Genomic DNA, 27,977 nt, shown 5'->3' on the forward strand with positions numbered 1-27,977 from the left:
CCGCGACAGTAAGTGTTCCGGGCGCGCAACCTCTCGGTACGTCAACCACGTCGCCCGCTGCGCGCCCTAAGCGGGTAGCGCTTCGGCTGGTCCGTTGAAGGTATGCCTTTCACGATCAAGTGCCGCGGTCGCTCACCTGTGCCCCTCGACTGCGACGCGTGGACGAAGCCGCGCTGCTGCGCGTACGACCGGGTCACCCATTGCCACCGCGGCAGTTCAGTTGCAATGTCCACGTCGTCCGTCACGCTCGCCATGGCAAACAACATGGGCCCCATGAGGCCCAGCGGCGCAGATGTTGTCGCGAACACGGAAAGCCCTTTCAGCCTCTGGTTTCCCGTCCTGTCAGTCGATCTCCCCGCATTCGCAGCAACCGCAGAAGCGTACGTGACGTTGTCGAAGCACATCGTGCAGTCCTCGTCGATCACGCGCAGCGTCCACGAAGGCAGCTGATCAGGGTCCAGTCGCACCAGAGAGTCAGTTTCAGAGGCAGCAAGACCGCGCTGTGTGGTCGTCAACCGCTCAACAGCAGTCTCGTGGTGCACGAGGACGGAAAACGGCGATGGAAACTCAGATCGACGGGCCGCCTCCTTTGACAACCGTATCGACCGCTTCTGTTGTGAGCCTACATTGATCGTGAATCGGCTGATAGCACAGTGAACCATGACTATGAGAGCAAGTAAGACGGCTAGCGCAACCAGGAAACGTTTTTGAATTTGTGAACGCAGACATTGTGCCGCGGATCGTCGAGGATGTCCGCAAAATCTGAACGAGTGGGTCTGTGCTACTTCATTCAAGAAGTCATCGTTTCTCGACAGTGTGCTGGCGCTACTCTTATCACCGCTCGCCTCTCGAGTCGAATCCACCTCCGGCTTGCCGTGTGAGCGCGAGTGACAGCCCTGTCCGCTCTCCGCAGCGCTGCTCAGCCCGCAGTGCTTCTGAGGGGAGGAAAGCAGCTGAAGAGGGTCGGCGCGGTGCGTGTCCCTGGGAGCCCACGCCGGTGGCGCATTGTTCTCCTCTCGCATGAGGGTGTACTTCGCGTGCAGTGAGGTGGTGGGGGAAGGAGTGCCTAAGGTGTGCAGGTGGGTGGTAAAGTGGCACGAGCACACTCTTGGCCGCGTACAGCGAAACAGCAGGACCACGGACAGAGACGCAGGTGGATCGAGGGCGGCCGAAGAGGATTGCACGGCAACACAGGGCAGCGGTGAAGAAGAGTTGTGAGCGCGTCGGTGCGACTGCAAAGGGCGCGCGAGTCAGCGGACCTGTGCCGCCCTCCACTTGCATGTGCCTGTGTGCGGGTGTGGGTGTGGGTGTGGGTGTGGGTGGGTGGATGTAGGGAGAAATAGAGAGAGGGAGATATAGAGAGATGGGCGGAGGGAATTGGGGGAAGGTGGGCGCCGTGAGATGGTCAAAGGACTCGTGAATCGGGTGACTCGAAGTGACAGTGGAAGATGTCACGGCGTCGAGCAACACCGAAGCGGCGCTGTGGAAATGGTGAGGCTGTTTGCCTTTTTGGTCGTGCAGGCTGTTGCCACACAAAACAGGTCTGAGTTTCTCTTCCCCGAGACAAAAATGGGCAAGACTTTCCTTTGCAAGGATGTGCGCGGCAGTCACCCCGCTGCACCTTTCGCTGGCATCCGGCGCGGTTCGATGGAAAGTCCCCAGCGCCTAACAGAAAAGAGGGAGGGCCTGCACGTACTTCAGTGGGAGACGCGTCAGCAGTGCCGATGCCCCTCCTCCTCTACGCGAGAAGAAGCAGAGGAGTAGCCACACGCACAGGAGAGGAAAGCAAAAGTGGCAGAGGTGCAAGGGAAGAGGGCGGCGCGCGTTGGACGGGTGCGCTGTCGTCGGTGAGTGAAATCGAGCCTGTACCCGGATGGCCTGCTGTTTGATGCACAGACAGAGTACGTGGCGTGCGGTGGGCAGGCCGTGCCGAAAACGCGAAAGAGAACAGCGCGGCGCCACGATACGCTGTACACTACAGCGAAGCGCAAAACAGCCAGCAGCGTCGACCACCCGAAAACGAAGCGCAAAGGCCAAATCAGCAACGCGATCGAAAATAGGCTGCTGAACCCCTCCCCACTGGTGGGCACAGGCACCGGGGAAGGAAAAGGGAGCAGCGCATGGCGAGCTTGATTTTATCCGCGTCACAATCCGCCACTCACACGCGCGGATGCGGGTGAGGGTGCAACAGAAGAACGTCTACCTTGAGAAGTCGAGAACAGGAGATCGCCACAGGCGTATGAGGCTGAGGAGGTGGGAAAAGGCGGTCCCAGGTGCGCCGTTCTCAGAGCTCGTACTTTTTCCTTGATTCGCGCCGTCGGCTGTACGGATGCGCTCTCTTTCCCACTGGCTCGAATGTCAGTGAAAAGCACCCATCGCCGCCCGGCATCTGCTTCACGAAGCTGAGCAGCGGATGCACGATCCCGCGTGTCCTCTGCATTCGGGTGCCTCCGTCTGTGAGCTCGTGCGTGTTATGTGTGTGCGAACAGAGAACATAAGGAGACGAGGAGAAGCGCAAAGAGTGAAAGGGGGCGCATGGTGCTGTGGCACAGACAATGAGCGAGCAAGCGGCGGCGGAGGAGTGGCAATGTCGAAGAGGCGGCCCAGCATCCCGCGTGGTGACCTCTGGCGCCGGCGGGCGTTGAGGGAGGCAGGGAGGGGGCGGGGCTGCACTCAGCCTCCATAGACACGGACGCCGAGAGCGTGCTTCGGATACGGCAGCGCACGACCGCTCTTCAGGTATGCAGTGGAGTGGGTGTGCTGTTTTCTTTCTGTACCGCCGCCAGCAAACAGCGATGGGTAGGGGAAGGTGTCAGCACGAGACAGAAGAAAAGCCATAGTGGGGGGAGGGGAAGTCGAAAGCCAAGGAAACCACAGAAACGATGGCAGGAACAAAGAAGGTGTATCTATGAGTGTGCAGCGGCTCTGCAAGCATTTACGCGTAGCCGTAGAGGATGTGGCCTTGCTTGCGCAGCGCGTTCACAACATCGCACGCCGTCACCGTCTTCTTGCGCGCGTACTCGGTGTAGGCCGTGCTGCAGCGCACAATGTCCTCCACGTAAGCCTTCAGCACGCGGCGCACCTCTTCGTAGACCTCGCTCGAGATGCGCTTCACGCCACCGCGGCGCGCCATGCGGCGGACGCAGCCGCGAGTGATGCCGCGGATGTTGTCGCGCAGCACCTTCTTCTGGCGCCTCTGGCTGCCCTTGGCATCAGCGGAGCGCTTGCCCTTGGCCATTGTTGATATATGCAGAGAGGAGGAGAACGTGAAAGAGAAAAAATGCGGAGTCGAGAAGTGACGCGACGTCTTTTGGATGTGTACGGTAAGGAGGAACAAGATGGCGGTATACGGAAAGGCAAGTAGTACATGAAGAGAACACGTGTCCAATGGAGCGTGCTTAGAAGAAGACCGCAGTGGGTGGGCGTCTGTGGCAGAGGGAGGATTCGTTTCTGGCAACGACGCCAAGCCGTCTCGCACAAGCATGAGGGCGGAAAGTGTCAAAATGGGCGCGTACATGCGGGATCTTGTCGCACTTGGCACATATTAGTCTTTCGACGAGAACGCACATCCCGCGTTCCATGGCGTGGATCATTGGGCAGCCATGCCCCAAGGAGTCGGACTGGGCGGTTAAGCAAGAAAACGTGTGGGCAAGCATTGTGGTATCAAATGCACCGGCATAAAAAAACCCGCTTCTCCTGTCTCGCGTACGTGTGGGCGGTGTGCTGGAAGTCTGTGAGAAGATGATTCTAGGCCGAAGCACCTCTACGTTCGGGTCTCGAGCCTTGAGGGAAGCGGGCGGTGAGGGAAGTGAGGACGGACTGGGTGAGAGCAGGCAGCAAGTCACAGTAATGGTGCGCGTGCGTCAGCGACGAAACCTCTCACACGGGCGGTTACGTCCTTGTGAGTTCACAAGGCTTTGGTGGTCGCCGACAAAGTGAGCGTGGGCGTGGAAGCCGGCAACGTCCCATCATTGAGCAGCGAGGTAAGGGAGGTCTCTGCCAGTGCCTGAACCGACGTTCGTGGCAACGCCGAGTTTCAGGGACGTTGTGCGGTGAGCGCGAGACAGGCTTGGCCGACAGCTGAATGCGACCCGACCGCGGCGGCGGCGTGAAGGGCGAGGCTGCTATAGCGCATTTTCATAAAATGCCGCTGCAGGTCGCCGCGTTCACGAGGTGGAATATCGGTTATGAGGCCTCGCTCCCCCAGTATATGGGAGCATGCCCGCCTAAAGCAGTCAGCACGGCGCTCCCTTCTGAACCACGCAAATGACAAGGTGCTTTCCACGTGACCGCTTTGGTAATGCTCACCCCCACGCACATCGCAAATCAGGTGCTACAGGGGTGTGCCTGTCATCGGACACGACGGCGCTTGCGAACCTTGATCACAGAAGCTGTGGATGCCTCGCAGGGGGGTGTACAAGGACTCACGTAGCGCGAGAGACAGGGAAATGAAGGAGAGATCCAGGAAAACAGAAGGTGACGTAGAGACAATGGTGTCGATGTTGTTGGGATAGATTCTCATGGTTGAACAAGTGTTCTTACGAACAACCGAGTTGATAAGGCCATCGGTGTCGTCTCGGCGCACGGGAAGGGTGGTTGTACCGCTGCTTTGCTTGTAGCTGTCGCTGTGTAAACCGGCTTGGAAGAGCGAAAGGTTGCCGCTCCAACACCCCGTATCCGACCGTCCCCCTTACGTGGCGGGTCAGACGCGACTTTGTAGACTGAATTTCGGTGGGTCGATGTCTGTCCATGGTAGCAGACAAACAAGAGAATGAGTCATTGATTCTTTTCTTGCCTTTCTTTTGGTGCGCGGGTGGCTGTAATGCACTGATTGGGGAAAACGTCCTAGAGACAGAGTGCGCTCTTGGTCCACCCCAAAGTGAGAACACGTATAGGCCATCGCCACTGCACAGGAATCAATGCTGCTCCAGAGAAACACATGCACGCCCGTAAACATACAAACAGAACCCAACGAAACAGAAAGTACGAAAGGCCAAGCGAAACTGCGGAGACAGAGACGCTGCCCAGCCAGGACCTTGTACACCAAGAACGGCATCTGCTAGCGCGCAGTGCACTGCGAAGCTGCAACTTCGCAGGCCTCCTTTGTGAATGCCATCCCCAGTGGCCTCTCCTTCGTCTATCGCTGCTACCGTCGCCGCCCCACTCCCCATGCTCAGCTACGACACCCCTAGACTATCGTAGTGGATCTTGATCTCCCATGTCACTTCTTCAGGAGTGTCGCTGAGTGCCGTATCAATGTTGGCGTTCGCCTTCAGGAAGCCCTGCGTGACGACACCAGCTACCTTGTAGTCGAAGTTGCCGCCCCAGCCGCGGTGAGACAGGTCTTCCTTGATGTACTCGAGAAACATCTTGCCAACATAATCGACGGAGCGGTGTGTGACTGGGTGATTGGCGGTATCAGCCCAGACCTCTTTGAGGCGGGTCTGGTACGCGCGTGCTGCACTAGAGTCCCCCGCGTTGCGGCGCGCCTGCGCATCTACAAATAAAACCCATTCCTCCAACAGCTTCTGGGCTACAGGGTGCCGCTCAGTGGTCGCGAGTGCGTAGAACTCATCTGCGCCTTTACTCGCAACGTTGGCAACGGGAGTTTTGGTTTTGCTAGCAGTGCAGCCCATTGTAGACAGCGGCACAACACGGTAGTCGGCGTACTTGCGCAGATGGCGCCTTTTGAGTTTTGTGCACACGCTGCTTGAGTATTTTCAGTACTGAAAGTATTCGCTGTCGTGGCTTCTGGGGAAAAAAAGAGGAGAAGAGTGCAATACAGACGAGCAAGGGATACTGTTGAATTGGCGTGCAACAGCAGCGAGGCAGGAACTGGAGCTGCGCTCCCGAACAACACCCTCCACTCGCAGCTGCTGGATTGTCTGGAGAAAGAGGCAAGGAAGAAAAGCAAGGCGCCCGTGGAGGATCTAGTATACACAGAGCCTGTGCGCTAAGCTCACAAGAACCTCCTCCCACGCCAGCCCATGGAGTCCAAAACAGCAGACGTTCAGTGCGTAATCTGCTAAAGAACACCTCCCAGTAGTTCAGTGTTCATCATCTGCACGAGTTGAGGAAGCCGTAATGGCACTGTGAGCCACCATCCCGTGCACGTACGCCTTTGCCCGGTATATTAGTGGGAATCAGCAAAACAGATGCTTTTTCCTTGTCAAGGCGCTGTTCTGCCATGAGCCAGTCAAGAAGATGCGGCATACCATGTCAGCGCACCGGCCTCTGTAGGAGCACCGCGAGATCTCGATCTTCTCGGGCGAATACCGTCTGCCGTCGAATCGGCTCAACGCGTCCAGCGGAGTCTTCGTGCCCTTCCTCGTCCCCTCGTCGGATAGGTGCTGCACGACCGGCGCCAGACGGAGAGACTCGGGGTGGAGAGAGGGGGGGGGGCGGTAACCCCTCGAGCCAAAGGCGGTCTCCCCCGTCCAGGGCCATGCTCCAGGGGCCGAGGCAGTGGCATCCACTGTGCGGGTAGTGGAAGGAGGAAGAGGGATCTGGACGCATGCCGCATGAGCTCAGGGAGGGCACGTTGACCAGCTTCAGGCCAAGGCTCTCATAGACTCTGCGCACCCCCTACCTGTATCCCGTGTTTCTTTTTGGTGGCGAGCCGCTTCCAGCCACGGCATACCACAATGTGGCGCGGTCACTCTCCACAGTGGAGCCAGGAGGGCTCGATGACGTAAACGCGGGGTCCTCTCGTCATGCCTCCGCCACCTGTGTCTCACCAGTGCGCCCGGTCGGGATGTAGGGGGGATGCCGCATGCTTTGCACACACGCGATTTCGGTGCTTGTTGGTATGGATTTGTCTTTCGACTGTCTGTCGAATCGTCGACACAATCGCTAGTGAGCCAGGCCCATCTTGATCACGGTCGCAAGTCTCTTTGGCACAGGATCGCAGCGCAGACCTGTCCGCCGGCACCAAGAGTCCCTCAGGGTACCACGAGGGCAGGCTGCAGGCTCGTGGAGCCCCCACAGAGTATGGGGCACGGGGCCCTGTGATACCACGGACAGGTGCTCGGCATTATCAGCGGAAAATGATAACCAAGGACGCTAAAAAAGCAGGTTACTCTTCCCTTTCTTCTCTGTTTGTGCATGTGCGTCTGCGTATGCCCGGGTGTGCGACCACGTGAATGGTGAAGAAGAGTCAGAGAGTCTACACTTTCAGTAGATCACTTTTTCTTCCTGAAGGTACATGCCGTTGTGCTGCCATCTTCTCACGCACATGCACTGGCGACGGGTTTTCGTTTCTTCCCGTGTGCTGGGGTTCGGGGAATGTCACTCTGCCCTTTTTTTGTCGTGCGGCAACTTTTCTTCTGGCGCCTTGCTGTGAAGGTGCGGACGACTATTTCCCCCTTCCCCTCCACACGGCACACCCACGCAGGTGATGACAAGTGGGTGTGAACAAAACAGAAAATGAAAGGTGAGAGAAAAGAGGAGGATATTTCCATTACGTCGGCAGCACTTGCTGCCGTGAAGGGTGTTCTCTGCTGCTGTTAGGTTTCTGCCCACATCCACAACATCAGACCCTACGCCAGAAGTGCAGCGGCCAAAACATCCTACACACCACCTCTCCACCAGTTGTCTTTCGAGCTATTCCTCAGCTGTATGTTTACTCAGGAAGCACGGGTTGGCACGCGAGAGAGCGGGCGGGAGCACAGCGGCGCGAAAAGGGGGAGGGAGCGGGAAGGAGTCTGGCGAGGGACCACACAGAAGGCACAGGGTGAGAGAGACAGAGACACAGGTAGCTAGATAGACGATGTGGCTTTGCTCACAGATGGGTTACAGAGGGGTGAAGGATCGTGTACGGTTTGTGCGAGGTCCAGTGTCCGTGAATCATGCGCTTCTCGATTGTGTTGAGCTCCGCGTCAAAAAGAAGCAGATTGGCCTTCTTTCTCACAGCGATTGCGCCCACGTCGGGCAGGTTCGCGATTCGGGCGGGCACGGTGGCGGTGTGCAAGCAGGCCTCGACGACATCCTTGCAGAAGAGTGTGATAAGGATATGGAACAGGTCGGCTAGCATGCTAGTGCCGCCCGCCAGGGTGTTGGACGCGCGGCCAAACGAGTCACAGAGATAGCACGCCCCACCCGCCTGCACAACGCTGTCACGCCCGTTGTACACCACGTGCTTGCCAGGGATGTGTGCCGAGATACAGTCTGTGATGATGGCAATGTCCTCAACGCTGCGTGACGCCAGGACAGACTGAAGTGTGACGCTATCAACATGAATGAGATCAGCAATGATCTCCAGCGTTGGCGGGCGCGCACCTTTGTAGAGCGGCGCGTTCGGGAACCGCGGACACATGGCCGTGTTCACCAGTGAGCTGGCACGGTGATTGAACGTGGAGACGTTGCACAAGTGGGTAACATGCATCTTCTCCTCCTCCGAGGTTGCCAGCTTGAGGGCGCCCATAATCTCCGACTTGGAGGCGGCGCGGTCGTGCCCGAGGGCAACGCGCACCTTCTTCTCGAGGAGGTGGCGTATCTTCTCGTAGTTACACCGTGCCTCGATGTGTGGCGAGATGGTCATGACGCGCAAGGACGGCATAGAGTCGACGAGCCGCTTGAAGTCGCCGAGGCTCATTTCACTCTTGCATTCCGGCAGGCCGCCGCGGTCGTGAATGACGGGGCCCTCGGCATGGATACCGCCCAGAATACAGTTGTCCTTCGTATAGGTCCCCACGCGCTTCTCGATGGCATCAATACAGTCCGTCACCAGTTTCTTGTGGCTGTCGGAGAAGATGATGGACGCCAAGGTTGTGAGCGTGCCGCACCGAGCCAGCTCCTTCAGGGAGTACTCTGGGTTCGACCAGTGCCCAATCACATCGCTTGCACCGCCCAGTCCGTGGTTGTGAATATCTACGAACCCAGGAAGCACAAACGCGGCCTCGTACCAGGTGGCCGCGCCTACGCCTGGATGCGTATTCTCGAGCTCGCCGAGCTCTTTTCGGGCAACAGCCTCATTGTCACACACAGACACAATTAGATCATTTACGACGATTACACAGCCACCGTAGAGCACCTTTGAGGTCGTCACGATGTTACCCTTGATAACCGTAACGTTGCCCATCGCCTTCGCCCTTTTCCCGCTACGTTCTATTTTTTTTTTGGGGGGAGGGAAGGTATGATCTACTATGCAAAACACGCGTGCATAAAATCGATGCCGGAGTGTGCGAGTGTTTGTGCGTGTGTGCGAAAGAGGTGGAGGAGGAGTGAGGAGTGGGGAAGGAGGTACAGTGAAGAGAACGTGTTGGGAGCGTTTTGTTTCTCCTATGCGTGAGAAGAAGGTAGTGGCCCACACCGGTCTTGAGTCGAGAAAAGCAGCGAAAGTAGCCACAGCAAAACACACAAGGCAATGAAAGGAGGGCGCAAAAGCGTCCGTTTTGAGGAGCCTTCGTATTTGCAAGCTGTGTGATGCGCCAGCAGACACGCATGTCAGCGACGTATAGAAACCCCCAGAGAGAGAAAAGAACGTCGAACGCGCCGACAAAGAGAAAAAGAGGTGGAATAGGATTGGAGTAATCGAGTGAGACAGCCCGCTTCGCATGGATGTAATTGTAGGCACGTTTTCACCGAGACATCGCTGGCAGTGGCATGAGCACGTCCTTGAGAGAAAGTAAGTATCCGGTGCAGCGGCAGGGTGGCCTCCGCTGCTGCAGAGTGATCGTCTGTAAACGGACAGAGAGAGGTGAAAGCGCCGCAGACTCTGCGATCGCGCATTGCCTCGTAGTGAGCTAGAGGTGTTCTTCGAGGCACCTCGGCTCTGCGATTCTGTTCAATTCATTTCGGGCGTTTGGTGTTGCTTCTTTTTCGTTTGGTATTCTGCTGTTGTTCTCTGTGCTCTCCATCGCTTGCATAGGTGGCTTTGGGGTCTTCTTTTTTTCTTAGAGAGTTAATTAAGAATGACGAGGACACACACCCGCACATCCATGCGCAGGAACACGCATGCGCACCGTCCCGCACAGAAACAAGAGAGAGCACAAACAAGCGAAAAGAGGGCCAACAACAGAAACAAAATGAACGTTTTCTTCAACTGTAAGAATGAAGCACAGAGGAACGCGTCACCATCCTCAGAGGAAACATGGAAACAAAGAAGAACACCACTGAGATCAAGAGTGCGTCTTGAGCACGTACAAGATCTGTAGCTATCGCCCCTCAGCCCACCGCTCTCCTCGGTGTCTCCCAGGCATGTGCTGACGAAACGAAGAAAAAGGAAAAGACGAGACGAGTAAGGGCATCCACCTCATCCGTGTACTCCTTCTGCAATCCCGCCAGTTTTTTTTTTGTCTGTGGTGCTGTCATTCATGTTTTCTCTAGTTGTTATGCTTCATGGAACGTGTGGCACTTTTTTTTTCGAGGTAACCGTGGTGATCGCGCCCTGGTGTCTTCTTGCTCTTTTCAGTGGGTGGAACGCTTGCTGGGATCCACTGTAGCAAAGACACAGCAACACCTACTTAAAGCGTTGGCTGCGAGAGGACAGCAGCGTCTTGTGGATGTGTTGCCTGGGTCGACATCTCGTTTTCGTCCGAGACTTAACCTCTCAAGCGAGGAAGTTGGCAAACGGGGCCTTTCCGCGCCCAACGCAGCGTCGAGCGACACTCTGTGCCGCGTGAGCAGTCCACAAACACGCGCATGCGCTCAAGGACTCCCTACTGAGCGATGGCGCTGCAAGAGCCACTCAGCTGAGTTTACAACACTCCCACAAGAGTAGCGCACAGCGTTGATGCCCTCGAGTCTCTTGTTCCCGCCGTAGCAGCACCTCGGCACCTCGAGGAGCCCTCTTAGACGTTGAAACGGTCGCTAAAGGACCGCCAACAGCTTTCACACGTTCAGATGCCTGACAGTGTGTCGGTGGTTGCAATGGGCGCGATTGTTTCACGCGCACACGCAATACAGAAAAAAAAATGAAAGGAAAGGGAAAGAAAAGAGGAAATAAGATACAACGAATCAAACCGAGCGCGTATAACAGTCATGTCTTTCTTCATTTTGGATAGGGTAGCCACAGAGAGAGAGTGAGAGAGGACGGAGCAGGCTAGAGAAGGAACGAGCTTGGACGTGAGTGAAGGAAAAGCGACAAAGGTAAAATGGGAAAAGAGCAAGCAAGCCCTCGTCTTCACATGGGAGACGGAGAGGAGCCACACGGAGGGGAGCGGTGTTATTGCGTGCGAGAAGGATCGACAGAAGGCAGGGGTGGGCACTGCGTACCGCTTAGCGGTACTCAGGCAGGCCGCTACCGTTGATCATGCCCATGGTGAAAGATGGCGGTGGTGCATTGGGGATGCTGATCATCTGTTGTCCTTGCAACACAAAAGGCATGCCTATCATCCGCTGCGGCTGCAAGAAGGAGGCCATATCAGCATTCAGGTTGGTGAACGACACTTGCTGACCCATGGAAGCGTCTGGCGCCATCATTGGAATGGCTGACATTCCTTGTGGGGGCATGTAGGGCGGAAGAAGCGGCTCTTGTTGTGCAGGTGGAGCCTGTGTGACGGTCGTGGCAGCCTCCTTTTTCTTCAGCAGACGCCGCGCTGCTTCACGGTGGCGCCGGGATAGCTTCGACTCGATCTTCACGCCATACGGGGAGTTTTTCAGGAGACTCTGCAGAGGTATGATAGCGTCGCGCAGCTGCGTCAGTTGGCCATCGTCGGAGGCGGTGGAGATGGCCGTCTGAATAACGTAATTCGCGAAGCTATCTGTCAGCAGCTTTGGCAAGACATGCGGCGCCGTGAGTTCGTCGACCAACAGCTGTCGCACATCTGGCGACGACGTCTTCAGGCACTTCTCAATCACATTGCTGCTAAACTTGTTGCACGAGAGCTCGGCCACGTGATGGAGCATCTGCCTAATAATTTGATTGGTGTAGTTCGGCGCCGTCGGCACGGCGTCGTCGTCAGCGTCCTCCTTCTTTGAGCCGTTGATATCTTGCTGCTTGTCGAGAATGAACTGAACAACATAGTTGCCAAAGGGATCCTGCACCAGTTTCAGCGAGTTGTTGAGTACCGTGTTGATGATGGTAGTGTGATACGGTTTGGGGGCGTGTTGCAGGCACTTTTGAATGATGCAGCACCCCTGACGGTTTTTGCAAATGTCGATGCAGTTGTCGGCTATCTTCTGGAAGATGCGCTCGTATATCGCGGCAGCGCCGGAGGCACTCTTGTCGGAGTCGCCCAGCTGGCAAAAGCGGGCAGACGTGATCAGCTTTGAGAGGGAGTGGTTGCCGTTAATGTCTTTCGCAACGTCGACAATCGATGGCTCCAGCACACTCGTGTACACATCGAACTCCTCATGTGTGCACAGCACATCGATGATGCGCTGGGAGACGCGCGCGCCATTCGTGTTGCACGCCACCGTGACAATATCGCTGGAAAGCTCCCTAATCAGCAGCAGCACTTCCGACAGGTCGTGCTCGTTCGTTGTGGGGTCGTAGAAAATGTCGCCCATGGTGACCGGCTTTGTTCCCGAGCGCAGCAGCGGCACCAGGTGCTGCATCAGTTCGCTTCCGTTGGCGTCATTGGACAGGTCCAGCGCATGGCGAATGCACTCCTGCGCGAACACGTTGCGGAACGGGATCTTTTGCCGCGCCGCGTCATCCTCCTTGCCAAACTCCTGTACGTAGCGGCACGCCTCAACCAACTTGAGTGCGTCTCGAAGCCCCGTGGCATCCCGCACGCAGCTGGCGATCACCTCGTTCACTCGATCCACGTCCGCGTTGCCTGACTTGTTTTCGTCGATGGTGCGCTTCGCCGCCTCCGTTGCCTTCGTTTGGATCTCACTTTCGAGGAACTTGATGCTCGTATCCACCTCAGAGAGGTCCTTGAGAATCTCCTGGCGGCGCGCGTAGAGGGCTGTCAACTTCTCCTCTGACGACATGTTGGCGGAATGGCGATTGCCGAATCCCCTTCTTTCTGTGTGTGTGTGTGTGTGTGTGTCAGGGAGAGAGGAATCGAGTCTGAAAGCAAAGGCGAGGAGAGAGGAGGGGAGAGAGAGGGTCTGCGCGGGCAGCGAGGTTTTTTTTTTTGAAATGTGCGTGTGCAGCAGCTGCAAGTGAGGCGACGTGTAATGTGACGCACAGATACTCCCTTGTTGGCCGCGACGCACAACAAAGGAAAAAGGCACAATAATCACAGCGTAAGGACAAACCAAGAGGGAAATAGAAAAGAGAAATCCAGACACACCAGAGTGACAGAAGGGCAAAAGAGAGTGAGACAAACACGTTTCGAATTGAAACGTCGGTAGACGTCGGAAGCAAACGGAAAGAAAAAACTGTACTAGGCACACAGTGTGTGTGTGTGTTTTGTTCGCGTTTTTGGTGTTTGTGTGGGTGTCAGTGTACGGCAGTGCACCTACACGGCTTCTCAAGCCTTTCGAGAATTCAGTAGTATTGTGTGCACGAGCGACAGGGAATACGTACTCCCGCACCGCGACTTCTTCGGGAACGATGAGTGCTAAGTTGTGTATACCGGCGGACAGAAAGCTGATGGGAGTAAGGAGAGAAGCGTGAGAACAGATGATCTCATGAATAGCGGGAGATTACTCCACAGAAACGACGAGGGCGGCCGGAGTAAGGAGTTCATGGTGGCGCGATGGGCAAGATGGGAGAAAGAGAGTTGCTAGGGTGCACCGTCTGCGATGAAAATCGTTGTTGGCGATGACGAGAGCGGCTAAAGGGAGGGTGTAGCGTTGCCCTAAACTCATTGCGTCATGGGGTGACGCCAACAGTCGCTGTTTTTTTTTTTGGATGTCTCAGTGACCTTTGGGAAAAGGGATCGTAACAAAAAAAAAACGGTGTACAACTGCATCAGGAAGAATATCGGAAGCTGCGGCCTTCCTTTCGGTGGAGTAATGATGGCACCACTGACATTTGTTAACGCTAACAAGAGAAAAAAAAAAACGCTTGGTGCATACAGTTGGGAAGCAAGAAGTGTCAGACAGTAGGTGCGTGTCGCCTTCACATGCACTGAAAGCTGTCCTTCCCCTGGCCGCTGAAAGTAGCAGCTCTTGAGCCTGGCCCCCGTTCGTCGTTTTTGTTTGTGAGTGAGATCGTCTTTAGGAACGCATTAAAAAAAAGGAGAAAAGAAAATCGTTTTTCAATTTGGTGCTCACAGGTTGTTCTGCCTTGACTGTCTGCAACAGCGTTGCGGTGAGTATGTGTGTGCGTGCATCTTTTCTTCTCTTGGTGCACTCTCTCGCTTTTGTCACCTCGCTCGAGGGTCGAAAGTAGCCTCGGCCTCCACTCCCAAGTCCTCTTTGCGATACCATACTCGGTCGCACCCATCTACGTATTTGGTGAAACGCGAAAGACGGAAGCAGGCAAAGAAAAGAGGACGGCATTGCTACCGCCGTCCCCTTCTGCTCACTTCCTACCCAACGCCAAAATGGAGGCACACAGTACAAGGAACGGGGAAAAAACGTGAAAGAGATGCTGAGCTGCTTTGAAAAGGGGCTAGGCGTTGCGCTAACTTGTCAGGTGCACAAGAGATGCGACGGCATCGCACAAGGTCTCGAGGACTTGGAAACCATCAACAACAACAAAAAAAGCTAGAGATACAGGCAGTGGCACCCTCCAAGACATGCGCGCAGGTGTTCACTGCGAACACTTTTATGCCTACATGTGCGAATACATTTGTTCAGTGCTCGCAGCAAGCTCGATGTAACGCTTGTATAGCTCATCGTACACCCGAGCAGCCTCTGGGCACGGCTTGTACGCGGTAGAAGAGCCGCTCGCCATCTTTTCCTGCGCCTCAGGGATGCTCTCGTAACACGCCGCAGCCGTTGCAGCGGCAATAGCAGATCCCAACGCACAGACTTGCTCGCTTTTACACACGGTAATAGGCATGTTCAGCACGTCCGAAAGGATCTGAATGGCCAGCGGCGACTTCTTAGCGATGCCACCAACTGCAATGACGCTGTCAATGCGGACACCCTCTCGTCGAAAGCGCTCCACGATGGCGCGCGACCCGTACGCCGTCGCCTCCACCAGCGCGCGATATACACTTGCCGCGTCGCTACCGAGGGTAAGGCCTCCGATGACCGATTTGAGGTTCTGGTTGGCATCAGGGGTGCGCCGTCCGTTGAACCAGTCCAGGGCGTGCACGCTGCTCTCGCCGGGACGAATCCGACTGGCATCTTCGGTGAGGGTGATGAGCATCTTCCTCTTTATCTCACGCTTCAGCTCTGCCTTGGCGTTCTCGTCGAGCAGCGTCGTGCTGGCTATGAGTCGTACAGAGGAGTACTGGAGAAATTCAGAGAACCACGCGAAGACGTCGCCGTACGCGGACTGACCAGCCTCGAGGCCAATCATATGTGGCACGATAGAGCCGTTGACCTGCCCACAAATTCCCTTTACGCGGCGGTGGCCGAGAATGCTGGAGTCGATCACCATCATGTCACAGGTCGACGTTCCCATGACACGCACAAAGGAGTAAGGCTTGATGCCGGCACCAACGGCGCCGAGGTGAGCATCGATGGCGCCGCACGCCACGGCCACCCTCGTGCTCAATCCAAGACGCAGCGCCCACTCCTCGCTCAGTGTACCCACCGGCTTGTCGATGGTCTCTGTGGCGTCGCTCATGCGGGACCGCAAGAGCCCCAAGCGCGGGTGCAACTGGTCAAAGAAGCTGCGTGGCGGGAAGCCGCCCCAGCTCTCGTGCCACATTGCCTTGTGCCCGCATGCGCACCGGGAACGAATGAGCTTCTGATACGATGTGACACCGGTGAAGAGGGCTGGAAGCCACTCGCTGCACTCTACAATGCCGTACGCGGCCTGAGACACCTTCTCGTCGCTGCGGATCACGTGCAGCGCCTTCGACCAGAACCACTCGGAGGAGTAGGTGCCTCCGCAGAAGGAAGTGTAGTCGGGGGTGCTTCTGTGTGCCAACGCATTGATTGCAGCGGCCTCCTTTACAGAGGTGTGGTCTTTCCAGAGAATAAACATAGCGTTCGGGTTATTGGCAAACGAGGGGCGAAGGGCGAGCGGTGTGCAGGTCTCGTCGACCATGCACGGTGTGCTACCGGTCGTATCGAAGGCGAGCCCAACCAAGTTGTCCCGCGCCGCTGGGCCAGCTGCCTTCAGCACCCTAGTGATGACATTCTCTGCCGCTTCCATGTAGTCGCACGGATGCTGGCGGTACTGCATCAGCTTGGGGTTGCAGTACTCCCCCTTGTTCCAGCGCGGGTAGCTGAAGACGGCGCTCTGCAGCTCCGCCCCATCCCGCACGCGCACCAGCACCGCTCGCGCGGAATCGGACCCGTAATCCAGACCAATAACGAGTGGCTCTGCCATCTGTTCAGGGATCATCGCTTTCCATATCAATACGTACGCGAGCTGGAAGAAAAGCCGGTATAGAAAAAATGATGTGGATGGGAGGGGGCGTGCTTGTCAAGCACTTCTGTCACTTGTTCGAGGGCAACGGCTCCTTTGGAGAGCGCATCACGTTTTGTGAGCATCGAAAAGTGCGAAAATACACCGGAGAGAGAAATCTCGCAGAAGGCACGCCGTTCGTAGTAGTGCAACGAGAGGAATAAAAGAGCACGGTCGATGCCAACAGTAGAAGCACCACAAGAGAGAGCACGTGTGCGTGTGGGGGGGGGGGGGGAGGGGCACGCGTTATCGGTGGATGGTCAGTGCGATATGAAGGAGACAGCACCCTCGCGACCGTGATGGCGCCATCGAGAAACAAAGGGAAGGGCCGAAACACATACCGGCGTGCATTACGCCGATTCGCACACCCCCCCCCAAAAAAAAAAAAACGGCAAAAAAAAGGGGTAGGGCGCCACGGTGGTCAGAACGCCACGGAAGGGGACGCAGGCGCGTCGGCGTGTGAGCAGCAGCCGCGCGGCTTTGATTGTTCACAGGAAGCGAAAGTGCGCCCCTCAAAAGCTTTTTGAGTTCCAAACGCTCACCATGGCAACGTTGAACGAAAGAGTTACAGACAGTGTGCCCACGCGAGGCAAACACGACACCGCGGCACAACAGTAGAGTCCGTGAAGGTGATAAAGAGAAGGCAATACGCATATATATATATATATATGCGTAGTGGAACACGACAGATGCTTTTGCGGAGAATAAAAGGCACAAACAAGCAGAAGAAAACCGTAACACCGAACACTCCAAAAGCTGGTCGCGGAGGCTGAGGGAGACCTGTGTCTCAGCTGCTACGCGCTGATTCGCCGACGCGTCGAAAGCGGTGCGTCGTCGGCGTCCTCCGGTGGACGCGTATGAAACCCCCAAGACGCGCGTGCCCCTCCCCGAAAAAGGCGCGAGCCCGCGTGCACCAGCGCACCCCAAATGCTATTGTTCTTTTCGTCACTAGTGTGGCAGTTTGGCGACTTCCGTTGCGACGGCAGCGGACTCAATGGTGGGGACAGCACCGATACGCCAGAATTCAGCTTAGTCTCGTGGCGGAGAGAGCCCTGCAACGTTCGTTGACCTGCACCGAGACGTAGAGGTCCAGTTTCCAACGCGCGCTCCGACTCGTGCGCACGCAGCTTCTGTACGCGCTTCACGAGACACGCCTTGTTACCAGCAATCGAAAGTCCACGATTACGCAGAAGTTCTTTCAGCTCCGCCACTGTCATCTGTGTCGGATTGTGTATATGGGAATGTGGAGGACGCGCTCTCGCGGCTTTGGTGGCGCGCGGGCGTGAAACAGGCGAATCATCGCTGCTGGTCTCCTCCAAGTCGGAGTCTTCTTCTTCCATATACGTGGAGCTAGAGGCCCCAGAGCTGCAGGACTCTGTTGACTCACTCTCAGGTCGCGCCGCGTTCAAGAATCCTTTCAGAAAGGAACGACATGTCTTTAGAGCATCGCGAATGTCGGCGGCCTGCGCAGCGTCGCGGGGCGTAGAGAAACGCCCGCTGCCGTCTGTGAGCAGAAATCCATCATAGGAGACGAGCAACGCTTTGTCAGCCGTCGCGACAGGCGCTGCTTCGGCGGTCGCGTCGACTGGGCGCGGAGGCGGGGACACCGAGTGGGGAGATTGTTGCGAAGACGTTGGCGGAGAAAGAGGCACGAGAAGCTGCGTGTGACGCGACTGCCGCGTCGGTGGAGTGCCAGAGAGCTCGCTCAGGAGTACCTCATTTTCATCAGCCACGTACACAAGTCGCCGCTTTACCGGGTCCATGGCGCCAAGACTGCAGCGCAGCTGCCCGTACCTGTGAGCGAATCTATCTAGGTTTTTTTTTTGGGTGGGTGTGCGTCTGTGTGCGAGTGCGGTGTTGAGCCCTGGTAAGAGGCAAAAGTTCTCTAGTTGCCCGGAATGGGCACCGCGTGGGTGGATGAAAACGCAGAGTACGGTGTTTCCTCGATTGACGCGCGGAAGGCTTCAGCGGATTCGTGAAGTCGCGCCGCGCACACTGCTTGTCTTCGTGCATGAGCACCGTCGTGATGAGTGCGCAGTAGAGAGATATGGAAAGAGTTGAAATTTCCAAAGAAAAAAAAACACAGAAATGGTTCAAAGGAAAGAGGAAGAGGTTTACGGAGAGGACAGAAGACGCGCGGGCGCACGGGACCCGGTGATCGGCGGAGAGAAGCTCCAGCACACGTAAGCCGTGAGGAAGAAGTGCAATGGCCTCCAATGAACTCCGTACAAAGGTCGCTCTCACTGCCTGAATGTGCGCGCATAGCCTGTCTTCAGTGAAGGCGTTACACAAGGGAGCGTTTAGCTTGAACTGCATCGACCGCGCATCGTTGTATGTGCATGTGTGTGTGTGTGTGTGTGTGTGTGTTTTAGAGGGGAAGAGGCAGCTCCTTCGATGCGGCCAATCTTCAGTCCGTCCGGAAGATCACATGATCGTGACTGCGTACCGTCTGCATCACGTCTGTTCATCCTCATTCCTGCCTTCTTCAGCAGCTCTGACATTTCGCTGCTTGCATTCTCTTAGCGAAAACGAGAAAAAAAAGCTGCCAAACCCAACGCTAACATTGCGCACACGAGACACGGAACGGTACATGTATAGCACAGGCAAAAACGACGAGGGATGGAGTGAGAAGAAAAACTGAAACCAACAAAAGAGGAGGGAGGTCACTTACGGCAGACAGCGCATTTCCGTTCTAAGGTGCCTGTTGCACTTAGTTGCGCAGAACACGTTGGCATCGCAGAATACCCTGAGACGCGCCTGCCACGCCGGGAGAAATGGACTGCGCCTTCGTGTAGTCTTCCAGCGCAAGCTTCCACTTCTCCATGCCTTCGTAGGCGATGCCGCGGCGCAGGTACGCCTTCACATTCGCCGGGTCGATCTCGATCGCGGCATTGCAGTCATCCACCATCAGAGAGTACATGTGCGTCTGCTGGTGGCAGGCAGCACGGTTAGTGTAGTACACCGCCTTCTCCTTGACGGGCTCCGTCTGCAGTTCAATCGCACGGGTGTAGAACTCCGCAGCCTGGTCATACTTGCCGTCCTTGAAGAAGGAGTTGCCAAGCTGCTTGGCCTCCTCAGGGGTCTTGCACTGCTGCGACTTTGTCTTTTCGTTGCGCTCGCGTACTTTAGTATTAACGGTGTGCAGCTTGTCCATCACCTCCTCGTTACCCGGGCTCAGTTGGAGCGCCTTCTGGAACGCCTTCTGCGCCTCATCGTACTTGCCCATGCTCTCCATGGCGACACCCAAGCGGAAGTAGCCCTTAAGCCAATCAGGGCGTAAGCGAATGCACTGCTTCGAATCCACAGCGGCCTTCTCGAAGTTATTCAGATTTTGCCAGCTGCCTGCACGATTCGAGTACAGAGCACCAGAAGCCTCGCCGTTAGGGTCCAGCTCGATGGCCTTGGTGTACCAGTCAATCGCTTCCTGATACCGTTTTGCCTTGAAGGCGTCATTGCCCTTGGCCTTATAGTCCTCCATTTTGCAAGAGTATGCGACAGCTGTCGAAGACGAGCAGGGAGAAGATAGAGAGGGGAACACAGAGTGTGAAGCTTGGAAGCGACGTAGTTCTGCCCCACAATCGCAGCGACAAGGGTGAATCAGGTAAAACCACACGCCGGTGTGGGAGGCAGTCCAGGACACAGAACACACAAAGGGCGAGGTAGCACCGACAAACAGGTTTGTGCGCAGCAACGAAAACGCGAAGAAGGGTGATCAGGTGGACATAGCAGTGGTTAGATAGCCAGGAGTACGCACGCACATCACACCGTACATGCGGCGACGCCAAGGGAACGCACATTGCATAGGAACAGCATCCAGGCAAGACGGACAGAGAAGAAACGTCACGAGAGAGCACCGTTCGTAGACTATCCGAAAAGCGCAGCCCAGCGCACTTGACGCTCACAAACGTGTCCTGCATTGTAGCAGCACCTCACGCGACAAGCCTCATACGAACCTACCCCCGTTTCTGAAGTAGCGATGGGTACGCCAAGCCCTGCAGAGCGCTTCGACACTTAGGGCGTTCCTTTTGTACAAAACGTTTCTTTTCCTTGTCAAGGCGCTGTTCTGCCATGAGCCAGTCAAGAAGTTGCGGCATACCATGTCAGCGCACCGGCCTCTGTAGGAGCACCGCGAGATCTCGATCTTCTCGGGCGAATACCGTCTGCCGTCGAATCGGCTCAACGCGTCCAGCGGACTCTTCGTGCCCTTCCTCGTCCCCTCGTCGGATAGGTGCTGCACGACCGGCGCCAGACGGAGAGACTCGGGGTGGAGAGAAGGGGGGGGCGGTAACCCCTCGAGCCAAAGGCGGTCTCCCCCGTCCAGGGCCATGCTCCAGGGGCCGAGGCAGTGGCATCCACTGTGCGGGTAGTGGAAGGAGGAAGAGGGATCTGGACGCATGCCGCATGAGCTCAGGGAGGGCACGTTGACCAGCTTCAGGCCAAGGCTCTCATAGACTCTGCGCACCCCCTACCTGTATCCCGTGTTTCTTTTTGGCGGCGAGCCGCTTCCAGCCACGGCATACCACAATGTGGCGCGGTCACTCTCCACAGTGGAGCCAGGAGGGCTCGATGACGTAAACGCGGGGTCCTCTCGTCATGCCTCCGCCACCTGTGTCTCACCAGTGCACCCGGTCGGGATGTAGGGGGGATGCCGCATGCTTTGCACACAAGCAGTTTGGAATTGATCGGTGTGGATCTTGTTGGGTCTTTTCCGTGAATTGCTCTTGGTCTGCTGATGTCCTGATACCTTGTTTGCAATATGATGCAGAATTTGAATTGTGCAACAGGCAGCGTGCGCCCAGTGCACGCATTTTCGGATCCTAGGGCCTGCTTCAGCACGGCATTGTTGTCCCAGTAGGTTTGCTCGCCGTCTTCATATTTCTTTTCCGTCTGTGTCATGGTGGGGCGTGTCTAGATGACTTGCTCGCATGCGCCGCGACAGGTGGGCCGTCGCTATGCATCTGCGGCGACATGGGGAACTTTCATCTTCTGCTGAGTCTGCACACCATTGGCAGGCTTAGGTGTGTGCCATGGGGAAAGGGTCCACGAAGAAACGTGTGCCTGCGCACGAAGAGCACATAGCTCGTCCTCCTGAACGGGGCACAGGGGGGCAGCGGCAGACACTCTCACAGGTGAGGAGCCCGTGCAGGGCGCGTGCGATGTGCGCGTAATCGCACCATTGCGGCTCAAGACCACAGCGCGAGGCGAGGTGTCGTTTGAGCGTCGAGCAATTCAAAAATCCTCCCCTGCAGACTCGGCGCAACGCTGGGTCGGATGCCCGCCCCGAAACAACATGCAGACCGGAGGCTATGCGGAGGTGGCGAAGGTACCACAGCGCTAGAAGAGTAGTAGGCAGCGCACCATCGTCAGCTTGGTGCTACCACCCACCCGCCGCTAAAGCGATCCCCAGTGCAAGCGCAGGTGACCGTGGGGACCTGGGCGAGGATGAGCTCCTGCCGTCTCGTGGGCGCAGAATCTGTGCTCCTCCGGTGCGGGACAGCCGCCGCCAAGCACTTCCTGTCGCAGCGTGCCGCATCGTGTATCCCCGTCTCGGGAGATGTCGGCCTGGAGTCTGAGGCCAGAGTGTTGGGGTCCCTAATGCATGCACTTGGCGCTGACGTCTCTGATATTGCCTAATTCTGCAAACTTGACCACCTCGTCGCTGTGCGCCAACTCACAATCGTCAAAGACGCCGAAATGAGAGGCGCACGCGAGGGCCCAGCAGCGCCAACACTTGTACCCAGATCCGTCGCAGCATGTCATCCTCCACCGCTGTAGGGCTCGTGTCGGACGCCATGCGAAGGGAGAGTGCGTCCGCCGCAACAGCGGCACGGGCTCTTTTGTGCCTTGGTTGGCACGGTTGTCCTTGCAGCGCTTGCTATGTTCCAGCATCATTGCTTCACACACCGCGCGACAGCTGCAAGCAAGACGGCCGCAGCCTCTTGTCGCTGCACCTGTGAGAGGATGATGGTTGCGAAGCAACGCGATCGCCCCTGACATGATGGCAGTCTGTACCGCAATATATGTGGGAAGCGCGTAAGGAAACGTCACGAAACGATGGGTAGCCTTCTAGCAAACAGAGGGGGAGAAACAGTGAATGGGGCTCCCTATACGTGCATGGAGGTGCCTGAGTGGTCATCAGAAACACCCGAACATGGGCACAGTAAGTCAGACTCTCTCACATGCGACGCCCGCCTCCACAGACAGTCGTCGAGAGAAGCAAGAAAACAAGCGTCACGGCAGACGAAAAAGAGTGAAGGTTCCGCAGCCCACGCAAGTGGAAGAAACAGTCGTGTAAGTTACGTGCGCGCTTAAGGTAAGGAGCATCCTTCAGAGAGGCTGCGGGGCAGCGGCAGAGGGGGGCAGCTCCCTTTCCATCCCTCTAGCTGCCACCACCGCCACTCGCCTTCGCCAATGCACGACGTAGTAAAAAAAAAGGCTAACCACAGTGTTCGCAGCGGCTCGTTGCTCGATAAAGAAAAGAAGCCGATTCAAAAAAGCTTTGGTAGCGGGGTGTCTTCGGTGCACGCCACGACGAAGCAGTAGTGCTCGTGCATCAAGTTCCACTCCTCCCAGTCGTCGATCATTTCCAGCTTGTTGAGGCGAATTTGAATCTGACGTGGCACGCCAAGGTAGAGGTTCTTCATAGTGACGGACTTGACTGCTTTGAAACCAAGCTCGCTGCACCGCTGCGCGTGTGCCTCAGGCGTGGGAAAGTCGCCGATTCCTTTGAAATCGGCACCGAAGTGCTGTAGATTCTCCACCATGACCTTGCCGAAGCGATCAAATGGCTGAATCGCGTCGTAGGTGACAAGCATAGTCTTTGTGCCAGGCTCGACAACGTCGCTCATCACAGTTCGCAATAGATTAGTGGTGACGGAGCCCTCAATGTACACGAACACCATCTCCGCGATCATGATAGTAGGGGTGCCGCCGTGCAGGTGCTCCTTCAGCGCCTTCGCAACACCCCTGGCGTCATACAGGTCGCAGGAGACCAGCACGTACTGTGAGCCCACCATCGATTGCATCTCGCCGTGGCGCTTGATGATGCGCTCCTTCTCAGCGACCAGATCAGCCAAGTCGAGTTCCACAAACTTCTGCACCGGAAACTGCGGGTCGCTGTGCTTTAGGCGGAAGTAGAGCGTGTCCATTCCTGCGCCAAAGTTGATTACCTGGATCGGTTGTCCGGCGGCGGTCGCGAAGCCCCGCACGCAGTTTTCAAACGCCGTTGTCCGCAGCCAGGTTCCACGGTTCATCAGCGGACTATTCACAATGGTGTGGTCCTTTTCGAAGAAGGACACAAACGGGTCATTCAGATAGCCTTTGCGGACACAGTGCACCTTGCGGGAGCATGCGTCATGGGCGGTCTGAATCAACGCCATGTTGAGGCGGAGCAGGTGTGAGTGGCTGTGTTCGCTCGTGTGTGTATGTGAAGGGGGAGAGGGGGCTGCCAGTTGTGAGAATCGCAGTCAGCAAGGTTGCTTCGAGAGAGAGCTGCACATACACTTCAACACCGACGCACCAGTGCACCGGATGTCGCGAGGTACACCGCTGCTGCCTTGGTGACTAGATAGGGAAGAAAACCTTCGTACAAAACAGAATGCGAAAGCGAAGACGCGGCACGGCTCTAGACGCCAAAGCAGCGTAAGACCGCAGCCGCGGCGCCCGCAGAGAAAGTGAACAGAAAGAGGAGAGGACGGCGATGAGGAGAGTACAAAAAGAAAATCGATAACGCACCAGGAACGCAAACGGCGGCGACCAGGGATGGGCGTAAGAAACGACGCAAACTTGTCGGTCGCAGGCAACCGCTCTTACGCATACACCAAAGAGCCTCTTTGCTACGCTGCAGAAACGAGAAGGGTGCACTACTGAGTGCCAAGAGCACGAAGAGATGCGACGCTAGCGGGGGGGGGGGACACCACTGATATCGTTCTCGGCGGACGTAGTTCGATTAGAGCGCTGTATGTATCTTTCCTCTTTCGCTTACGCACGAAGCAGGCCTCAGCGAGGCAATCAGTGATCAAACGCACCACTGCCTTCATACCTCCTTGTTGGCCAAAATGAGGAAAAGAAGATGCGAGGCGTCGCTTCAGCGTCTCCTCTATCCACAAATCTTACTCGCACCCGTTAGCGTGGCCCTGCACACCGCGCTAGGCGCCTATGATGGTAGTGCCGTGAACAGAGGATAGAGCATCTTGTAATAGCTCCTCAAAACCAGACTCGCTTGCGTTGGCGCTCCCGGCAGCCGACTGGAGTGCTGGGAAGATGGCGGTGACAAACGCGTCGCAGTTGGAGACCTCCCTCATCACAGTCTCCACCGTCGCAACCAGGCTATCGTACGGTAAGCCTCGAACCAAAATGAGAAGGACACGAGATATCTGCCGTAGATTTCTGAAGAACACTTTTCCGGACGTCAGGGAGCGCAGCACGACCTTCAGCAGGTCGCAGCACGCGCTGGCGTGACTCGCCGGGGGAGTGGAAGCCTCCAAGAAGGCTGCGACGCTGGCTGTGACGGAGATGCCGGCGCGTTGGATGTTGGCCCGCTCACTGTTGAGTGCATATAGCATAGCGGAGAGAAACGCATCGGAGCAGCTTGCAAACACAAAGTCCGCGGTGAAAGACTCGGCGCAGAGCTCCATACAGGTGAAAATACCATCCTCGAGACTCGGCAAGCTCAGTGAGCGCTCGTCCATGTGACGCAGCAACGCACCGGCGGCCTCCACTGTGGCAATCGAGACTGCGCGTGTGTCGTCGTCGGAGAGAAAGCAGTCCAGCGCCTTCCACTGCGCCAGGGAGCTGAGAAGCCTCGCGGTTGCGATAATGAACTCGGCTCTGTCGCCCTCGCCGTCGGCAGAAGTCCACGCGCTGCTGCTCTGCAGGGCCGTCACAGCGTAGCGCAGCTCCGCGACGACAAGGTCCAGCAGCATGCGAATGTCGCTGTCCTCCAGAAGAGGCGAGCAGGTGACAAACATGCTGCGCACACACTGCATAGACTCGATGACGATCTCGCGCTCATAAAACTTCGAGGCGGATACGCCAATCAGTCGCTGTCCTGTCGCGAGCAAGGCCGGAAAGACGCACCGAATAACCTGCTGGCTGTGCAGCGACTCGAAAAGCCCCGCCAGTGAACTGAGCAGCTCTAGCACCAGGTTCACATCATCCTCAGAGGACGGTGAGAGGGCTAAGTCGCGAAGCCGTGCCTGCACGCTGTCCGCGTCTGAGCAGCACGAGATGACAAACGCGATGAGGCGTCCCCGTGTGTGTCCGTAAAAGCGAAATCGATGAATTTCCTGTACAGCCCGCGTCAACACCTGAAACGCCTCCTGACGGTGGCAGAAGCTGCGCACGCGGCTGCTCTTGTCTGCCACGGAGTCGAGTAGCCGACAAGCTGCAGAAGTCGACTCCTCCTCGAAGGGAGTGAGGCGTAGTGCACCCACTACGGCAAGCAGCGACTGCACAACCATGTCCGCACCACCGCTGAAGGCGTCGGCGTAGAGGGTGCAGCTTTCCTCGGCCTCAACATACGTTTTGATGTACTGTGTGAGGACGTCAAGGAAGGCCGCGAGCACTGCCGGGCTCGCCGCTGCAGGGTTCTGCAACAGTGGCAGAAGTGCGTCCACCTCCTTGACAAGGTGAAGCAGCAACGCACTGCCTTGTGAGCCCATCTCAAGGAAGCAGCGAGGGATGTAGGGCTGCTCACCCTCGAGCGGGTCGGCAATGAAGAAGCCGACAATCTTCAGCAGCGTCCAAAGAGCCTCGAAGAGCGGCGTAGGAGCAGCGCCGCCAGCACCGAGGGTGCTCGCCAAGGTGGATCGCAGCGACCGCAAGTATCGGATAAGCAGCTCGCATGTGTTGCTAGCGCAGAGGCGGCCGACCTGCGCAACGAGGTGCAGGTGCGAATTGGTGAAGGTGTCGGCAAAGCAGTCCAGCTCCAGCTCGGCGGCGTCAGTGTTAACTTTGGTGTCGAGATACGTGGAGAAGATGGATTGGCAACCTTGGCTGATAAGGTGGCGTTGCGCAATCGTCTCGGAGCCGTTTCCGGAAAAGCTGTTACGGTCAATGTAGGACGTTAAGTGAAACCAGACGCTCAGCATCTCATCCACACACGACATCACATCAGTGTCAGTGTTGCTAGAAGTGTCGCGTCGAATAAGAAAGCCTGTCAAGGCCGTCAGTCGCGAGACGAGGGCGTGCGCCTGCGGGTGAAAGAAGAAGTCCACGTAGTTCGACACCAGTCGCAGGATCGCGTTGGCCAAAAGCGGGAAAAGGTGAAAATCGTCTTCCGTGGCCCACTGGGACAGGTGCTCGAACACATCCAGGCATAGCGACAGGGAAGACACAAGGAAGCGCAGTGTCTGCCCCTCCGTCCATTCGCTGCCCTTGAAAGAGCACAAGAGCTGAATAATCTCGATGACCTTCTGCCGATTGACCGGCACGCCGTTCACGGCGCCGCTTCCGTACCACTCCCGCAGCACACCGTGCACAGTGACGCACGCGCCGCTCTCGAGGCCCACGTCGCCGACAAGCAACCGATCCCACTCCTCATGGGCGACGTAGAACACGCCACACGACTCCTCGGTCGACGAGTCCTCCTCGAAAAACTGATGCGACGGCCAGGATAGGCACGACACCAGTGCCGTTAGCCCCTTGTCCACAGACATAGATGACTCACCTGCTGACACGAGGAGGCCGCGAAGGAGGGCCTGAATTAGGGTGGGTAGACGGCCCTCCTCGGCGAACAGTTTCCGGCAGTGCCGGTGCACGCGCACTGGCAATCCTCGATAGCGGGAGGGCGCGCTGAAAAGACCGAACTCCTCCACAGCGGACTGGCAGATGATGCGATGAAGGTATGCCTTTGGAGATGGAGTGCAGGTCTGCGCTAAATCAACGAGGCCCACGCACACTGCTGTTATCTCCTCCACGCAAACGTCGAGATTATCACCGACGCAGCCGAGTTTGAGCGCCACAGCTGTGGCTGTGGCGAGTTCCGACACTACCGGCGTCCACGCGGGCGTCTCCACCTGCGCCGTCATTTGATAGGCGTAGCCGAGTAGAAAAGCGATCACCGTGTCGCTTTGCTGCCGACGGCCATCTCGGCAGCGCGTCAGCGCATACACCAGCACCTTGAAGGCGACGAAGCGGACATACACGTCATCGCTCGCGCCCTTCTCGTTCATGAGGCACTGCACTGCAGTTTGCAGCGTCCGCACACCCTCACCCACCTCCAGCTCCCGCAGCGCGGCAGCGGCTCCGTCGTGGTTGCCGCAACGCAAGCAAGTGGCAGCCTGCTCAATGTGACTGGACATGGCAACGCGCACCATCGCTCGCGGCTGTCTGGAATCCTTTCCACACGGCTTCTGCACCGCTCACCTCCCCCCCCCCTCTCTTGAGCTCCCGGAGAACGTCTTTTGATGGGGTCAACGTGCGGGCGTGTGAATGTGCGCTGGCTCGCTCCTTTCGATTCGCTGTGTGCCCAGCTCTTATGATTCCGGTGTTGGCACACCCGTTTGGCTCCCGGTCAATGCACGGGGGCAATCACCACTGTGCGCGCGAGCATGTGTGAATGCAGCAGACCGGGTAAGGGCAGACGCGAGGAAGCATAAGCGGGGTA

General features: G+C 56.9%; 10 protein-coding genes across 10 annotated transcripts; all 10 read right to left on the reverse strand.

The window, feature by feature from the left end:
• Nucleotides 1–41: 41 nt before the first annotated feature.
• SCG4 (phosphoglycan beta 1,3 galactosyltransferase 4) lies at nt 42–1,022 on the reverse strand (the record flags this gene model as incomplete). The annotated part of the gene is made up of 1 exon (XM_001469569.1): nt 42–1,022. One exon carries the CDS (start codon nt 1,020–1,022, stop codon nt 42–44), a length of 981 nt encoding a protein of 326 aa, XP_001469606.1.
• A 1,913-nt stretch (nt 1,023–2,935) lies between these two features.
• On the reverse strand, nt 2,936–3,238 carry LINJ_36_0020 (histone H4; the record flags this gene model as incomplete). The annotated part of the gene is made up of 1 exon (XM_001469568.1): nt 2,936–3,238. The coding sequence occupies one exon, from the start codon at nt 3,236–3,238 to the stop codon at nt 2,936–2,938; it is 303 nt and encodes a 100-aa protein (XP_001469605.1).
• Nucleotides 3,239–5,177: 1,939 nt separating this feature from the next.
• Nucleotides 5,178–5,636, reverse strand: LINJ_36_0030 (conserved hypothetical protein; the record flags this gene model as incomplete). The annotated part of the gene is made up of 1 exon (XM_001469567.1): nt 5,178–5,636. The coding sequence occupies one exon, from the start codon at nt 5,634–5,636 to the stop codon at nt 5,178–5,180; it is 459 nt and encodes a 152-aa protein (XP_001469604.1).
• Nucleotides 5,637–7,780: 2,144 nt separating this feature from the next.
• Nucleotides 7,781–9,079, reverse strand: LINJ_36_0040 (N-acetylglucosamine-6-phosphate deacetylase-like protein; the record flags this gene model as incomplete). The annotated part of the gene is made up of 1 exon (XM_001469566.1): nt 7,781–9,079. The coding sequence occupies one exon, from the start codon at nt 9,077–9,079 to the stop codon at nt 7,781–7,783; it is 1,299 nt and encodes a 432-aa protein (XP_001469603.1).
• Nucleotides 9,080–11,217: 2,138 nt separating this feature from the next.
• On the reverse strand, nt 11,218–12,879 carry PUF1 (the record flags this gene model as incomplete). Its single annotated transcript, XM_001469565.1, has 1 exon — nt 11,218–12,879. One exon carries the CDS (start codon nt 12,877–12,879, stop codon nt 11,218–11,220), a length of 1,662 nt encoding a protein of 553 aa, XP_001469602.1.
• A 1,735-nt stretch (nt 12,880–14,614) lies between these two features.
• Nucleotides 14,615–16,306, reverse strand: LINJ_36_0060 (putative L-ribulokinase; the record flags this gene model as incomplete). Its single annotated transcript, XM_001469564.1, has 1 exon — nt 14,615–16,306. One exon carries the CDS (start codon nt 16,304–16,306, stop codon nt 14,615–14,617), a length of 1,692 nt encoding a protein of 563 aa, XP_001469601.1.
• Nucleotides 16,307–17,163: 857 nt separating this feature from the next.
• On the reverse strand, nt 17,164–18,132 carry LINJ_36_0070 (conserved hypothetical protein; the record flags this gene model as incomplete). Its single annotated transcript, XM_001469563.1, has 1 exon — nt 17,164–18,132. The coding sequence occupies one exon, from the start codon at nt 18,130–18,132 to the stop codon at nt 17,164–17,166; it is 969 nt and encodes a 322-aa protein (XP_001469600.1).
• A 947-nt stretch (nt 18,133–19,079) lies between these two features.
• Nucleotides 19,080–19,847, reverse strand: LINJ_36_0080 (stress-inducible protein STI1 homolog; the record flags this gene model as incomplete). The annotated part of the gene is made up of 1 exon (XM_001469562.1): nt 19,080–19,847. One exon carries the CDS (start codon nt 19,845–19,847, stop codon nt 19,080–19,082), a length of 768 nt encoding a protein of 255 aa, XP_001469599.1.
• A 3,010-nt stretch (nt 19,848–22,857) lies between these two features.
• On the reverse strand, nt 22,858–23,748 carry LINJ_36_0090 (putative leucine carboxyl methyltransferase; the record flags this gene model as incomplete). Its single annotated transcript, XM_001469561.1, has 1 exon — nt 22,858–23,748. One exon carries the CDS (start codon nt 23,746–23,748, stop codon nt 22,858–22,860), a length of 891 nt encoding a protein of 296 aa, XP_001469598.1.
• Nucleotides 23,749–24,516: 768 nt separating this feature from the next.
• LINJ_36_0100 (conserved hypothetical protein) lies at nt 24,517–27,687 on the reverse strand (the record flags this gene model as incomplete). Its single annotated transcript, XM_001469560.1, has 1 exon — nt 24,517–27,687. One exon carries the CDS (start codon nt 27,685–27,687, stop codon nt 24,517–24,519), a length of 3,171 nt encoding a protein of 1,056 aa, XP_001469597.1.
• Nucleotides 27,688–27,977: the final 290 nt, after the last annotated feature.

This window comes from Leishmania infantum, chromosome 36 (assembly GCF_000002875.2).
Source record: "Leishmania infantum JPCM5 genome chromosome 36".
In the NCBI taxonomy this organism is placed as follows: Eukaryota; Euglenozoa; class Kinetoplastea; order Trypanosomatida; family Trypanosomatidae; genus Leishmania; species Leishmania infantum.